Raw genomic sequence first — 15,469 nt, 5'->3', positions numbered from 1 at the left:
GCAGGAGCGTGGAGCAGGACTGGGGAGCAAAGCCCCTCCCTTGGGTTTTTGGGGATCCCAAGGCAGGGCAGGATCCACGGGCAAACTCCACTCCAGTGCTGAAGTGGGCAGGGAAGGGGTTTGGGATGAGATCCCTCCCCAGATCACTGCACGGATGGACAGGGCTCAGGGATTTGCTCTGGAAGGGCCCCAAATGGTGCCTGCAATTGAAATCATCTTTAATATTCTGAGTAATTCCCCCAGGAAAAGCCAGACTTGGCATCAGCAGCTGGTTCTTCCCAAGTCAGGCAGTTGGTGCTGGATTTCTCCTTCGAAACCGAAGAGCCATCGCTGTCCATCTGTCTGTCCATCCTGTCTGTCCGTCTGTCCTGCCACCCCTCATCCAACCCTCTGCTGCTGACGAAGCCCAGTCCAGGGCAGGTTTGTAGGAATGTGCTGGGGTCTGGCTCTGACCCCGAGCTGGGCTCGGCTGCTCCTGGGCTCGGGCACAGTGCTGGAAGGGCCGGGCCCCCCTTTGCCCCCCTGGGTGTCCTGGGAACAGGGAGGCTCTGGAACTCTCCCAGCTGGATGTTCCTGCCTGTGCACAGCACCTGCTGCCCCCCGTGAGCTCTGCCCCGAGGGGGGTGAGACCCTCGCTCCTCCCTGCCCACCCCTGATCCGGGGCCGTGGGAGCAGGGATGGCTGCAGGGAATGTCCCGGCCCTGTCCCCTGGGCAGGGTGGTGATGCCAACACCCTCTCGTCCCCAGGAGCACAAGGTCCCTCCTCATGGGGCTCTGAACCCTGGGGTGACACTGCCTGGAGCCCCCGGGATGTCGATGCCCCGAGGGGAGCCTGAGGGTGGGGAGCACCCCTGGATGAGGTGCCCCAGGGCTCTCGTGGCACACTGGCCACACAACCCTTGGAGGGGAGGAGCTGGTGCTCCAGGACATTGCTCTGGCCTGTCCCAGGGGCTGGTGAAGCCTCTGGCCATGGAGGTACCCAAGATGTGACCTTGGGTGGCTCCAGGCCTGGAACAGGGGTCCCAGGGGTCCCTGCCAGTCCCACCGACTTCCTGCTCCCAGGAGTTACTGTGGGTGCTGGAAGCTTCCATGGGCTGCTGCCCTGCCCAGCCTCCATCCCAGCACCATCCCCATCCCAGGATCCCACTCCCTCCATCCCAGCACTGTCCCCATTCCCAGATCCCACTCCCTCCATCCCAGCACCATCCCCATTCCCAGATCCCACTCCCTCCATCCCAGCACCATCCCCATTCCCAAATCCCACTCCCTCCATCCCAGCACCATCCCCATTCCCAGATCCCACCCGCCTTCCCTTGGCCTCTTGCTGCCAGGCCGGGACCTGGCACTGGGACCCTCAGCCCCAGGGACCCCTCAGCCCTGGGACCCCTCAGCCCTGGGACCCCTGAGCCCCTTCCCACCCCTCTTCCCAGCTCTCAGGGCCGTGTCCCCCCATCCACGCGGGCGGCCCCTCGGCCGGTCCCCTTGGAAACGCATCCAGGGCCGGAAGCCTGGGGAATACTAAGCAGGTGCAGCCCCTTCAATCCCCCTTTGAGAGGGACAGAGCGGGGCTTGTTCCCAGCACGGAGCCCAGCCAGGAGCCACGGCTGCTGGGGGGAGAGGGGACCCCATTCCCGGCCTTCCCCCAGCCCGGCCCCGCACACACGGCCCGTGGGAGTGGGGGGACACGAGGGGGTCCACAGGGGAGTGGGGGGCGCTGGAATGGGGCCCCCAGGGAGCCCCCGGCATCCTGCACTGGCATGGGTGGTGTGGGGTGTGGAGTAAGGAATGTCTGATGAGGGACACCCGAGGTGGGATGCAGGATTTGGGATATGGGATGTGAGATTTGGGATATGCGATGTGAGATCTGGGACATGGGATGTGAGATCTGGGACATGGGATGTGAGGTTTGGGATACGGGATGCGAGATTTGGGACGTGGGATGCGAGATTTGGGATACAGGATGTGAGATTTGGGATGTGGGATGAGAGATTTGGGATATGGGATATGAAATTTGGGATACAGGATGTGAGATTTGGGATATGGGATATGAAATTTGGGATATGGGATGTGAGATTTGGGATATGTGATGTGAGATCTGGGACATGGGCTGCCCAGCACGGGATTTGGGATACAGGATGTGAGATGTGGGATGTGAGATTGGGGATGTGGGATGTGAGATTGGGGATGTGGGATGTGAGACATCCCCCGTGGGCTGCCCAGAGCGGGATTTGGGCTGTACGGTGCAGGATCCTGGTGCAGGATGTGGAATGCAGCTGTGGGATGCGGGCTGCGGAGCAGCCATGACGGACACGTTCCTGCGCTGCAGGTGGAGGTGTCCAAGGACACGCGGTGACCTTGGCAGGTATCCCTGGAGCCAGCGGTGCAGGGACAGCCGAGGGGCGGCCGCTCTCCCACCGACGGGTCCAGAGCAGCCCGGGCTGTCCCCGGGTGCTGCCCCTGCGGCGGTGGGGTCTGCGGCCGAGGGCCCGGGGGTCCCCGGGGGCCGTGGCCACCGCGAGGCCGGGCGGGTCCGCGCCCTTCTCCTCTCCCGGCTCTTCCCCGGCTTCATCCGGGCGCTGGGCCGGGGGCCGGAGCAGCCCCTGCCCGCACCCTGCCCGTGGGAGGGAGCCAGCCCGGGGGACAGGCCACTGGTGACAGAGGCCGTGGCGGCAGCTGGTGGCAACTGGCAGCTGGCAAGCAATGCCAGGGCCGTGGGGCGCCCACGCGGGGGGCAAGGAGGGTCCAAGCCGACACTGGGGGCTCTGCTGGGGGGGCCAGAGCCCCGCGGTGCCCCCGGGTGGAGCGGGGGTGGGCTGTGGGTGCGGGGCGGGGTCCCCCCGCACCAGGTGGGGATACTGGGAGGGGATCCCGGCGCTGGTGCGGGGATGCAGGATTAACTGCATCCATGCAGGAGCAGGTTGGGGGTCAGACAGGGATGCCGGCGCTGGGGGATTCGGGGATAGGTTCCCCCTCTGCTGGGGGGTGCCAGGACGTGTCTCCGGTGTCCTGCTCCAGGGCGGGTCCTGCTGATGGGGGGTGCCGGGATGTGTCCCTAGTGTCCCCCCAGGGACAGTGGTGCCAGGGTGTGCCCTCTGTGTCCCCTGCCCCAGCGATGCTGGTGCCGGGATGCGTCCCCCGGTGTCCCTCCCCGAGGATGGCTGGGGCCTTTCTGGGGGTGTCCCCCCGCTGCTGGGAGCGCCGAAATGCGCCCCCCGATGTCCCCCGAGGATACCCATGCTGGGGGTGCCAGGATGTGTGTCCCTCGGTGTTGGGGGCTGTCGGGATGTGTCCCCCGGTGTCCCCCTCCGGTGGAGGGGGTACCGGGCTGTGCGTTCCCCCACGCTGGGGGGTACCGCGGTGTGTCCTCGCCGATGCTGGGGGGCTCCGGGATGCGCCCCCCGGCGCTGCCCGCGGGGTGCCGGGGGGGTGCCGTGCCCGTGCCCGGAGCCGCCGCCGCGTCCGCGGTCCCGCCCCCGCCGCCCGGCCCGGCCCCCCGGCTCGGCGCGGCTCCGCTCGGCTCGGCGCGGCTCGCTCGGAGCGGGGCGGGCGGAGCCGCTGCCGGTGCCGGCCCCGTGGCGGAGCCGGGGTCCCTCCATGCCGCCATGGCCCCCCGCGCCCCCCGCGCCCCCCGCGCCCTGGCCCTGCTGCTGGCGATCGGCGCCCTCGGTGCGTACCGGGACCGGGGACACACGGCACGGGCACGGGGGGGCGGATCCCGGGGCGGGGGGGATCCCCCGGGTGGGGAGCGGGGTGGGGGGGGGCTGCGGTCCGGGCGGGGGCTGCGGGGTGGGGGGGGGATCCCCTTACCGGGGCTGGATCCCACTGGCGGGGGCTGCAGCCCCGCGGGAAGGTGGATCCCCCTGGGCGGGGGGCTGGATCCCACTGCGGGGGGGTGATGCTGTTGATCCTGTTGCGGGGCTGGATCCCCTTTATGTGGGGGGGCATCTGCAGGAGCCAGGGCAGGGCTGGATCTCCTTGCAGGGCGGGCGGGATCCCCTTGCCGGGGGCCGGATCCCGTGCGTGGGGCTGGATCCCCTTGGAGGAAGGGCTGGATCCGCCTGCCGGGGCCGGATCCCTTGCAGGGCGGGCGGGATCCCCTTGCCGGGGCCGGGTCCCTTGCGGCAGGGGCTGGATCCCCGTGTGTGCAGGGGGAGCATCTGCAGGAGCCAGGGAAGGGCTGGAGCCCCTTGCAGGAGGGACCGGATTCCCTTGCAGGGGCTGGATCCTCTTGGGGTTATGGGGTGCACTTGCAGGAGCCGGAGGGGGGTGGATCCCCCTGGAAGGGGCTGGATTCCATTGCAGGGGGAGTCGGATACCCTTGGAAAGGGGCTGGATACCCTTGCAGGGAGCTGGATCCCCTTGCAGGGGCGGGATCCGGGTCTGTGTATGGGGCGCGCTTGCAGGAACCGGAGGAGGGCTGGATCCGCTCGCAGGGGGCTGGATCCCGCTGTGGGGAGGGCTGGATCCTGGTGTGTGTCTGGATGGACATGCGGGAGGCAGAGAGGGCTGATCCCCTCGGCAGGGGCTGGATTCCATTGCAGAGGGGCTGATCCCGCCGCAGGGGCTGATCCCGCTGTGTGTAGTGGCTGCATCCGCAGCAGCCAGAGGGGCTGGATCCCCCCGCACTGAGAGACGGGTCCGTGGGGCGGGGAGCGGGGCTGGATCCCAGCACAGGGAGCTGCAGCCCGTTGTGTCTGTGGAGTGCACTTACAAGAACCACAGGAGGGCTGGATCTACCTGGGGGGGGGGGGGCTGGATCCCCTTATGGGGGGCTGATTTCTTTCGGGGAGGGCTGGCTCCCCTTGCAGTGGGGGCTGCATCCCTTTGCAGGGGGATGGATCCCCCTTGAAGGGCAGCTGAGGGGGCAGGGCCGGGGAAGACTTGGGTTGGGGGGGCTGTGCTGAGGGGGGGGGCGTCACAGAGTTGGCTGTGGGGGCACCCACAGAGCTGGGGGCTTCTGTGGGGTTCACCCCATCAGTCCCCGGGAGAGGCTCAAGGATTCGGGGTGCAGCCCCCCCGCCCCCCAGGTCCTTGTCGTGCATCCAGGTGGGTGCAAGGTGGAGCAGGTGGGGACCTGTTGGACCCCCCCCCCAGGCTGCCACGTCCTCGCAGGGGTGCGGGGGCACCTCTGACACCTCTTTCTCTCCTTGCCCCCCCCCCCAGCATCCGCGTGGCCCCCCCAAAACTCCAGCGTTGGCGAGGGGAGAGCCTGGGAGGGCTCGTTGGAGAGCAGACCCCCGAAATGGGACCTGGCGAGTGGAGACCCCCCGGGGGGACCCAGCAACAGCACGAGCGCCGGGGGGGCCGCGGCAGGACCCCAGCTAGAGCCCCCCGGAGGGGGCACGGCCACCACGGAGCCCTCGGCCGTGCCCGAGGGGTGCCCGGGGTGCGCCGGGGAGGGCGAGGCCAGCGCCGTGCCCCCCCGAGCCGTCACCTGGCCCGGCGACGGGGGCACGGTGCCGGTGGCCCTCGGCAGCCCCGAGGAGCCGGGGAGCGGTGATCGGCCCACGCCGGCCTCCCCGCCCGGCCCGGGGGGCTTCGGGGGGCTCCCGGCCGCCCTGCCCGGCCCGCCCGGGCCCCAGCTGGCCACCGACTCTGCCGAATCCGACCTGCTGCTGGCGGCCGGGGGCTCGGCCGCGCCGCGGACCCCCGTGCTGGGCGAGCCCAGCCCCGTGCCCGCCGCCGGGGGGGACTCGGGGGGTCCCCCGGAGCTCTGGGCCGCCGCCTCCAGCCCGGCCCCGGCGCAGGGCGCCCGCGGCTGGACCGACCTGACGTGGCTGCAGGAGCCCATCACCGCCGCCACGGGCCCGCCCAAGCCCCCGGCCGACCGGACGGGCTCGGAGATCATCGACGTCGACTACTACGACCTGTTTGAGGGGGGCGAGGGACTGGGGGGCTTCCCCGGGGGCGGCCGGGGCGCGGCCGGCTCGGCGCGGCGGCGGGAGCCCGAGGGGGCGGCCACGCCCTGGGCCCTCCACGAGCTCTACGACGACTTCACGCCCTTCGACGACGCCGATTTCTACCCCACCACCTCCTTCTACGCCGACGGGGACGACGAAGACGAGCTGGAGGACGAGGAGGAAGAGGAGGAGGAGGAAGACGGGGGCCTGGAGGACGAGAACGGCTACCGGCCGCCCGCCTCGGCTGTGCCCGGCGCCGCGCCGGTCCCGCAGGACCCCCGGCCCACCGGGCACCGCGCCGCGGCCCCGCCGCCGCCGCCCGGGCTGTCCGGGGGCAGCCCCACGGCCTGGCCGCGGCCGGGGGAGCGGGGCCCGGCCGAGAACGGCTCCGAGTGCCGGAGCGGGTACGTGCGGCACAACAGCTCCTGCCGCTCCCTCTGCGACCTCGTCCCCAGCTACTGCCACAACGGCGGCCAGTGCTACCTGGTGGAGAGCCACGGGGCCTTCTGCCGGTAAGGGCCGGGGCCCGGCGGGCTGGGGGCGTGGGGGCTCGCCATCCCTGACTCACCGACCCCTGCACCCCATCCCGGGGTTCTCCATCCCCTGCACTCCATCCCGGGGTTCTCCATCCCCTGCGCTCCATCTCCAAGCTCTCCATCCCCTGCACCCCATGCCCAGGCTCTCCATTCCTGTGTATCTCATTCCCAGTCCTTCCAGCCCTTGTGCACCCCCACTCCCAGTCTCTCCATACTCCATGCATCCCATCCCTGGGCTCTTCATCCCCCTGTACCCATCCCTGGGCTCTCCACCACCCATGCACGCTCTTCCCAGTGCTTCCATCTCCCTGCAACCTATTCCTGGCATCTCCATCCCTTTCACCCTGTTCCTAGTCTGTCCCACCCCAAGTACCCCATCCCTGGACTCTCCTCCTCCTGGCCTGGCATTCTCGTTGTTTCCATCCATTGTGTACCCCACTCCCCATCTCTCCATCCTCCATGCACCCCATCCTCGGAGTCTCCCTCTCCACGCACTCCATTCCCAGCCTCTCCATCCTCCATGCACCTCATCCCTGGGCTCTCCATTCCCTGTGCTCCATCCCTGGGCTCTCCATCCCCCTGACACTCCGTTCCCAGTCTTTCCATCCTTTTTCATTCCATTCCGAACCTTTCCACCCCCATTCCCGGGCTCTCCGTCCCCCGCGGCCCACGGCGGTGCCCCGCAGCCCCATCCCGCCGGGATGCGGAGGGCTTTCCCTGCCCCCCGGGCGGCGGCTGGGCAGGAATTAGGTCAGGGCCGCGCAGCCGAGGCTGCGGGGCGGCCGCGCTAATCGGCCCCGGCAGATTGCGCCGGGAGGCGACGCCGGCTGTGCCGCACGCACCGGGATGTGCCCTGCGGCTGGCACCGGGCCCGCCCGCTCGGGGGGACCCCTCCGTGCTCCCGCCGCCGCTGGGGCTGGAAGCCACTGGTGCGGGGCAGCAGCACCGTCTGGGAGACCCCGACCCCGCTCCCGGCGTGCCCCAGTGTCCCCATGTCACTCGGTGTCACCCCCCTCGGGACCGCTCATCCCATCCCCCTCGGACACCCGTAACCCCCCCCAGGCACAAACACCGCATCCCCCGAGGATGCTCTGTGGGACGGGGGCACGTTTTGGGGCGGGGGGACGCCTCTGACCGCGCCCCCCGGCAGGTGCAACACGCAGGACTACACGTGGCACAAGGGCACGCGCTGCGAGTCCATCGTCACCGACTTCCAGGTGATGTGCGTGGCCGTGGGCTCGGCCGCGCTCGTGGTGCTGCTGCTCTTCATGCTCACCGTGTTCTTCGCCAAGAAGCTCTACCTGCTCAAGACGGAGAACAGCAAACTGCGCAAGACCAAGTGAGTGACGGGGACGCCCCGGGCCGGCCCCGAACACCCCTGCCCTGCCGGTGCCAGCCCGTCCTCCTGGCGTCACCGGGACCCCCGGGGCCGGTGGGGGCGCGGTGACGGTGGGTGGGAAAGCTGCCGGAGGCGGGAGACGTGGCTGTGGCTCCTGCTCCGCGGTTAATCCCTTAAAGCTGCTCCTGACTGGCACCAGTTAATCTGCTTCGCTGGGAGCTGGGGACACCGGCTGGGCGGCCATCGGGGACAGCCCGGCTGGGGACAGGGCTGGGGGCTGACAGGGCAGGGTTTGGGGTCACCCCCCCCCGCCCCAGCCACTGCTGCCCAGCTCCTGGAGCAGGGAGGAGGGAGCCTTCCCAGCCCCGTCCCTAATGAGCTGTTAATTAGTGTTTGGAAATGCCAAGTGTAATTAGCAGGGAAGCTCCCTGCCAGCTCCCGGGTCTCCCTCTCCAGCCCTGCCCCGGGCTGCCCTTCCTGCTCTCCTGCCCAGAGCCCAGCTACCCCCAAAACCCCAGAGCTGGGGGCACTGAGCCTCCCAAAATGTCACACTGGGCTAGCCCCAGCTCAATTCCGGGGGATATTTAGTCCCCAAACCTCCAGAGTTCAGGACATTTATGCCCGTAGACCTCCATCTCTGGGTATACTAAGTGCCCAAGTCCCCCAGACTTGGAGACATTTAGCTCCCCAGATCCTCAGAGCTGGGGGTATAAAACCCCAAACTCCCAGAGCAGGGAAGATTTATCCCTCCAAAGCCCTTAGATCTGCGGGTATTTAGCCCAGACTTCCATCTCTGGGGACATTTACCCCCCCGACCTCCAGTGCTGGGAAGAGTTACCCCGCCCCAAAACCAGGGTCACCCCAAAACGCGAGCGGGGCCGTGTGGGGGGTCCTGCTCTCACCCCTGCTCTCCTGACCCCGCAGATACCGCACCCCGTCCGAGCTGCACAACGACAACTTCTCCCTCTCCACCATCGCCGAGGGCTCCCACCCAAACGTAAGGAGCTGTGTGGCACCGTCCCCCCGTCCCTCTTTCTATCCCATCCTTGTCCCTCTGTCTGACAACCTCTGAACCCTCCATGATCACAGCGCTGCCCTCCCGTCCCCATCCTGCCATGGTCACAGCTCTGTCCCCTCGCTGGTGGGTCCTAAACTGGACCTAGGCCAGGCAGGGGGGTAGTGTCACCCCCCTGTCCCTTCCCTGTCCCCTCCTGCCAGTGTGGCTCCCCGGGAGCCACCATCCCGAGTTCCCGATGGCTTTGGCTCCGTGTGAGGGTGGCAGGGAGCGTTCAGGGAGGGGGCAGCCGGGGCGGGCGCTGCTCCCGGGCTGTGGATCGCTGGGCCGGAGCAGCAGATGGCTCCGGTGCTGGAGGATGACACGCTCCGGGCTGCTGCCGTGCTTGGGGTGCACGCACCGGCATCCCCCGGATGCCCTTCCGACCTGCTGTCTTTCGACTCGGAACAGAGAGAAGCGAAGGGCTTTGCGGAGCGCGAGCCGGAGGAGGAGCGTAGGTCCCTTTAGCCTTCCCCTGTCCGCGGCCGCTGTTCCCCGTCTTCCGAGCGCCTTTAGCAGCCCTAGCGTCGGCGCGGCCCGGCCGCCCTGGCAGGAGGCCCCGGGGCCGGCTCCCCCCCCCCGCTGCCGAGAGGATGAACCTCGGGATGAACTCGGTGCCGCTCCCCGGCGTCTCGCCGGGCTCTGACACGTCCCTCGTCCCCTCCGGAGTTGGAGGGTTTGGCACGCGGTGCCTGGGACGCAGCACTCCGAGGATGAGGAGGGGCCAGCAGGGTCAACACCCCCGGGAAGGGGTTTTTGGGGATCCTGCAGCCAATGGCACCAGCTCCGGACTGGCCGGACGTCCCTGCCCAGGAGATGAGAATCCTGTCCCTGTGTGACGCCGGCCCTGGGTGTCCCCGTCCGTCCGCCGCTCTCGGCGTGGCACCGGGAGCACCGTAACCAGCACGGCCCGGGCCGGCCCGCCCTGGCAGCCCGCAGGCCAGGGCTCCTCCTGCCCTGCCCTGCCCTGCCCTGCTCCCGCAGCGGGACCGTGCGGGCACAGCCGCCCCCCGAGGGCCGGAGCCCGGCGCCGGTGCCGGCGGGGCCGCTCCTCCCGTGGGTGCGGGACAGACTCGGGGCGCAGCCCGGCCCTGGCGCGGGAGGATGCTCCAGCGGGGGGACGTCGGGAAGAGGCGTGCCCGGCTTTGCCAGCGGCGCGGGGGCACCGGCTGTACGCTGAGGAACCGCAATAAAGCCAGCCCCTCTGGGCTCCTGCCAAGCGCCGCCGGGAGTGGCTGATTGTCGCGGGGACGAGGAGATGCGCCGGGCTGGGAAAGGACTCGGGCGGGAACGGTGGGCGGGATGGCCGGGGGGATGTGCACGGTTGGCACGGCTGGCACAGCTCCTGGGCGCTTTGGGAGCCGCAGCACCCCGAGGTGGGGAGGCTGTGCTGGGGGACGGCGTCACCGCGGGGCGGTCGGACCCTGTCCCCGCAGCGCGGTCCCCCCGTGCCGCCATCTGAGCTGGGAGGGGGCATTTGTCCCCTCCAGTGGCTCTCCGCAAGGGGTCAGTGGGACATGGGAGCCCCCAGTGCGTCTCGCCCCCATCACGGCCCTGCCCTGACCCCCCCTCTCTCCCTCAGGACGATCCCAGCGCTCCCCACAAGCTGCAGGACTCGCTGAAATCCTGCCTGAAGGACGAGGAGCCGTTCAACATCCACAACTCGACGTCGCCCAAGCACGACGGCGGCAAAGGGGAGCAGGACGTGGGGGAGCTCAACTGCCTCCAGAACAACCTGACGTGAGCGGCGGGGCCGGGGCCGGCGGGGCCGGAGCCAGGCTCCCCCCGCAGCCGCAGCCTCTCCTCCCGCCCTGCCTCCCTTCCCGCTCCGTGGCATGCTTTGGTGTGTTTTGTACTGAGGAAAACAAAAATCCCAGTAATAATTCGGCCGTGTCGTGGGGGTGTTTGGTTCGTGCTCCGTGTTTCTCGCTTGGGTTCGTTCCGCGCTGTGATTTCTAAACCTTTGCCGTTCCGCAACTGACTTTTTTTGTACTTTTGCCCCACTTTTTTTGAAATACAGGTAAAAACAACAAAAAAGGAGAAAAAAAAAAAAAAAGTAAGATCTTGAAATAAATAAACCTTTTTTTTTTTTTTTTTAAAGTTAAGCCTCTTGCCGGTGCCTGCGATCTCCCAGCATGGACGTTCATGTCTCCTGACAGAGATTCAGCCCCTGCTTCCACAGGGTCCCATCTGAGCGTCACCCGGGGGTGGTGGGTGCGTGGTCCCCCCTTGTCACCCTCTCCAGGCACCTTCCTGCCTGTGCCAGGCCAGGGGTGCAGCACATCCTGCCACCCTGGACACGCCTGGGAGCAGATGGGACACCCTGGGATGTCTGGTGGAGGTGCCTGGGCTGTGCCAGGGTTTGCTCCATCCCTGTCCCCATCAGGCCCCTCCAGACAACGTGGCTGCACACGGGGTGATGGCTCCCAGCCACTCCTGCTCCAACAGGCTCCTTCAACGGAGCTGCCCAGGGTGTCGGTGGGATTTGGGATGAAACGCCCCAGGGTTATCACCCCCCAGCTCCCAGTTTCCATCTGCGTGGAGAAGAACCGGTGCCACTGTCCCAGTGGCTCTGGCAAGGTCAGGCCGGCCCTGCCGCCATCCCCTGGGGTCGAGCATGGCGCAGGGATCTCTCCCCAGGGACCCCCAGCACTCCCAGCACCCTCCCCTCCGGCCGCGGCTCCGTCTTGCTTCCAGCAGGATTTCTTCTGGAGAGGGATTCATCCACGTGCCAGCGCTCCGGGCTCCCTGGGAGAGAGGACACGAGGCCATTAATCCCCACAGCCGGGGGTGTTAAGCGTGCGGCACGGCGGGGACGCGGCCGGCGCTCTCCGGGGCAGGGGGAGCCAAAGGCGCAGCCCCGCGCGGATCGGATGTTCCCGGTGCGTCCTGGGAGCCGCTGAATAATTAATTCTCGGCTTGCTCGGGGCATTAAGAACCGAGGAGTGGTGCTGGGAGGCGGCAGCCGATCCCGGCGGGCACGGCGAGCGGCTCACCGGTGTGGAATCCTCAGGATCTTCCCCCTGGTTGCAGCATTTCTGTCACCCTGCACCGGCGGGGTTTGCTCTTTGCCATGCCCTTCCAGCACGGAGCTCTAGGACAGGTAAAACCATGGAAAAAGCACTGGGAACGTGGACACGACAATAAAAAGGGTGGCACGGGGGGAGAGGGGTGTGCTGGTGGAGCAGAGAGGAGATGCTGATGTCTGAGCAAACACCAAGGACAGGTGGGATGTCCTGGCACAGGGAGAGGCTTCCCGTGGGATGGGAGGGAGGGAAAGGGAGCTGGAGTGGGACCAGGATGGCTGTGACCAGAGAGGATCTGTGTATGAGGAGAAGAAACGGCTGTGTAAGGACAGGGACCTTAGAGGGGATTGGCAATCCCAGAGTGATGCAGTGCTGGGGGTGAGGCAGGGCAGGATGGGCAAGGGGCACTGCAGGATGGGCAAGGCCACCCCTCATCTCCAGCTGCCCTTGGAGGGAGTCAGCAAGGTGGGCTGCAGGGAGACACGGAGTGGGGTGGGGCAGCCAAGGAGTGAGGCCAGCCAGGGCTGTGTGGTGGGATCTGGAAACCATCTGCTCCTCACTGGGATCCTCCCTCACGGTGCCTGTCCAGCCAGACACTGCCTGGGGAGACTCCGGCCATGGTGTCACCAAGTGTCACAGTGCAGAGGTGAGGCTGGCACAGCACAGTGTGGACAGTGCCACCACGGAGGTGAGGCTGGCACAGCCCATCCACCATGGCTGGTGTCACTGCAGGTGAGGGTGACACAGCCCATCCACCATGGCTGGTGTCACTGCAGGTGAGGGTGACACAGCCCATCCACCATGGCTGGTGTCACTGCAGGTGACACAGGCACAGCCTGATCACCATGGCTGGTGTCACTGTGCAGGTGAGGCTGGCACAGCCCAATCACCATGGCTGGTGTCACTGCAGGTGAGGCTGGCACAGCCCAATCACCATGGCTGGTGTCACTGTGCAGGTGAGGCTGGCACAGCCCAATCACCATGGCTGGTGTCACTGCAGGTGAGGCTGGCACAGCCCAATCACCATGGCTGGTGTCACTGCAGGTGACACAGGCACAGCCCATCCACCATGGCTGGTGTCACTGTGCAGGTGACACAGGCACAGCCCATCCACCATGGCAGGTGTCACTGCAGGTGAGGGTGACACAGCCCATCCACCATGGCTGGTGTCACTGTGCAGGTGACACAGGCACAGCACAATCACCATGGCTGGTGTCACTGCAGGTGAGGCTGGCACAGCCCAATCACCATGGCTGGTGTCACTGTGCAGGTGACACTGGCAGAGCCCATCATGCACAGTGTCACCATGGAGCTGAGGGTGACATGGCACAGACCCTCAAGCCTGGCACAGCCCATCCGTCCTGGACCTGCCGTGGCTCCACACAGAGTTGCCCACCTTGGAGTAGTGCCCACATTCCCTCACCACCCGTTTTTGTCCCTTCCAAGGAGCCCAGCGTGGCCGGGTGGCAGTGGTGGGACAGTCCCCTCGGCAAAGGCAGGCAGTGGCTGCTCAGCTCCCTGTCTCGGAGCCGTGAGGGATGACCCACAGAGGAGTCCTGACCCACAGAGGGGTCCTGACCCACAGAGGAGTCCTGACCCACAGAGGGGTCCTGACCCACAGAGGAGCCAGTCCTGGGTTCCACAGCCATCCTCGGCTGCAGCCGCTCGCCCCCGTGGGCTGTAGGGACTTCCTGGGGTTCAGGACCAAAGCGGGTCACAAGGATTTCAGCAGGTTTAAGGATGCTCCTGCTCATGCCCAGCTTGGGAGCACGGGGGGGTTTGTCCCCCGTCCCCCTGCCCTGGGGCATGGCTCTGAGCCCATTGCTCCCCGGGGCTGTTCCCGCTCCCTCGGACCCCACTCACCTTCCCGGCGCGCTCCTGTTTCCCCGGGAGGGCACAGCCTCCGTTCCTGCCCCCTCCAGCCGGCCGTGAGCCCCTCTGGCTCTGGGGTCAGCGTCCCTCGCTGTGCCTCCGTTTGCCCCGGGGCCACCAGCCCGGCCCCAGCCCGCGGGCTCCCATCCCCTCTGTCCTTCCCAGCGGAGGGAGGAGCGAGGTTTGCAGGGATGGACGGGGTTATCCGAGGGCTCCCATCAGTGCCTGGCCGGACACGGGAGAGGGCGAGGAGCGGGCACCGTGCTCGAAGCCGATTTCACGGGCCCTGCGGAGGAATTTGCCTCCCAGCAAGCAAAGCAACGCACGGGCTTTAATCACAGGCCTAATCACTGGGATGCAGAGAGGCCAGAGCTATTAAATTTCAATGCTTGGCTGGTTTGCTGGGAGGGGAGATGGGCCCATTGTGGCCAGCAAGGGCTGGCAGGGGCTGCGGGAAGGGAGCTGGCATCGGCAGTGGGCCTGTCCTCCTCTCTCGGCCGTCCTCTTTTCTCTCGCAGACACACAACAGGACCGGAGCCACGACCCCGAGACAAGGAGCCTTTCTTCCCTTGACAAGCTCCGGCTGCCTGCAACAAAATATCCGGAGTGGGGATTCATTGGGTGAGTCCCCATTCACCAAACCAGGCCCAGATCGCCAGCCCGGGGTCCTGATTGACCAAACCAGGCCCAGCTCACCAGCCCGGGGTCCCAATTCACCACCCAATTCACCACCCAATTCACCACCCAATTCACCACCCAAGAGTCCACATCCACGGTCTGAGTGCAGACTCACCTGGAGCTGAGAGTGCCCATCGCTGGCTGAGTCCTCAACGGCCAGAAGTCCCAACTCGCCAACCAAATCTCGATTCACCAACCAGGTGTCCCGATTCACCATGCTGCTCAGGAGCATGAAGGGCTGGAGAAGGAGGTGGCAGCAGCTCAGTGATCCCCGTCAGCCCCCACACACCCCAGGCTGTGCTCGACACCTTCAGCACAGGACACTGCTCCGTGCTGCCAGGAGCTGGCAGTGCCATGTCTGTCCCTTGTCCCCTTCTACACACCTCTGAGGACATTTCCTTGCCTGAGGGCTGGCTCCACAGCCTTTCCCTTGGAGGCATTTTTGGAAGATGAGGCAGGCTGTGTCCCTTCCCTTGCCTGGTGCTTCTGTCCCCCATCTTCCACCCCGGCACGGTCTGGCTCCGCTCACCAGTGGCTCCAGTCACACACAGCTACAGTGGTGGGATGGATCCCAGCCGTGCTGTCCCAGCTCCAGATCCCAGGGGAAGGAGGGTCAGGCTTGAGGAACCATTCCCAAACCCTTCTGGACCATCCCTGGGAGCAGCTCTGCTGATCCCAGCACAGGAGCGTTGTGTGGTGAGCCCTGGGATGCTTCCCAGTGAGCCAAAGGTTTGGGAGGGGACAAGTCCTGTAGGTCACTGTGGGGAGCTCCTGGGAGCAGCTCCCGGGAGCAGCTGTGGTGACATCCCGGCGTTCCCACCAGTGCTGGGCTGCCTCCTGGCTGGGAGGGGCCCGTGACTGGTATTTGTGCAGCCAGAAAGCGCCGGGATCCCCGTGTTTAGTGCTGGGAAACACCAATCACCCATTACCCGCAGCCTGGCTGGAGCAGGGAGCGATTCCAGTACTAAACCCACTCAGTGCTGGATTTAAAGAGAGGAGGAAAGCAAAATCCTCTTAACTTGGTGAGCTGTAAAATGCCCAGTGTGGGAGCGAGGAGCTGGGCA

At 66.9% G+C, this 15,469-nt stretch overlaps 1 protein-coding gene and 1 long non-coding RNA gene across 3 annotated transcripts; one reads left to right on the top strand and one right to left on the bottom strand.

Annotated features, from left to right (window-relative positions):
- The first annotated feature begins 3,537 nt into the window (after nucleotides 1-3,537).
- Nucleotides 3,538-10,898, top strand: CSPG5 (chondroitin sulfate proteoglycan 5). 2 transcript variants are annotated; one of them, XM_053997077.1, is made up of 5 exons: nucleotides 3,538-3,666; nucleotides 5,164-6,412; nucleotides 7,587-7,775; nucleotides 8,700-8,772; nucleotides 10,412-10,898. In XM_053997077.1, exons 1-5 carry the CDS (start codon nucleotides 3,603-3,605, stop codon nucleotides 10,571-10,573), a joined length of 1,737 nt encoding a protein of 578 aa, XP_053853052.1. In that variant the 5' UTR covers nucleotides 3,538-3,602; the 3' UTR covers nucleotides 10,574-10,898. The 2 variants fall into 2 exon arrangements, with proteins under 2 accessions (XP_053853052.1, XP_053853058.1); XM_053997083.1 differs by lacking the exon at nucleotides 10,412-10,898 and adding an exon at nucleotides 9,241-10,108.
- Nucleotides 10,899-10,927: 29 nt separating this feature from the next.
- LOC128818058 (uncharacterized) lies at nucleotides 10,928-15,134 on the bottom strand. Its single transcript, XR_008440374.1, has 5 exons — nucleotides 14,789-15,134; nucleotides 14,521-14,643; nucleotides 13,719-14,314; nucleotides 11,826-11,923; nucleotides 10,928-11,577 (listed from the first exon to the last, which is right to left on the bottom strand). It is a non-coding gene; the product is annotated as an uncharacterized LOC128818058 (long non-coding RNA).
- Nucleotides 15,135-15,469: the final 335 nt, after the last annotated feature.

This window comes from Vidua macroura, chromosome 1, assembly GCF_024509145.1.
Source record: "Vidua macroura isolate BioBank_ID:100142 chromosome 1, ASM2450914v1, whole genome shotgun sequence".
In the NCBI taxonomy this organism is placed as follows: domain Eukaryota; kingdom Metazoa; phylum Chordata; class Aves; order Passeriformes; family Viduidae; genus Vidua; species Vidua macroura.
The sequence above is the reverse complement of the archived record's forward strand: the minus strand, read 5'-3'. Positions and strand labels throughout refer to the sequence as shown.

Coding starts and splice junctions, on each gene's coding strand:
- CSPG5 (XM_053997077.1), top strand. CDS start 3,603: ATGGCCCCCCGCGCCCCCCGCGCCCCCCGCGCCCTGGCCCTGCTGCTG. Junction 3,667..5,163: donor GCTGGCGATCGGCGCCCTCG/GTGCGTACCGGG, acceptor CCCCCCCCCCAG/CATCCGCGTGGCCCCCCCAA. Junction 7,776..8,699: donor AGCAAACTGCGCAAGACCAA/GTGAGTGACGGG, acceptor CTGACCCCGCAG/ATACCGCACCCCGTCCGAGC.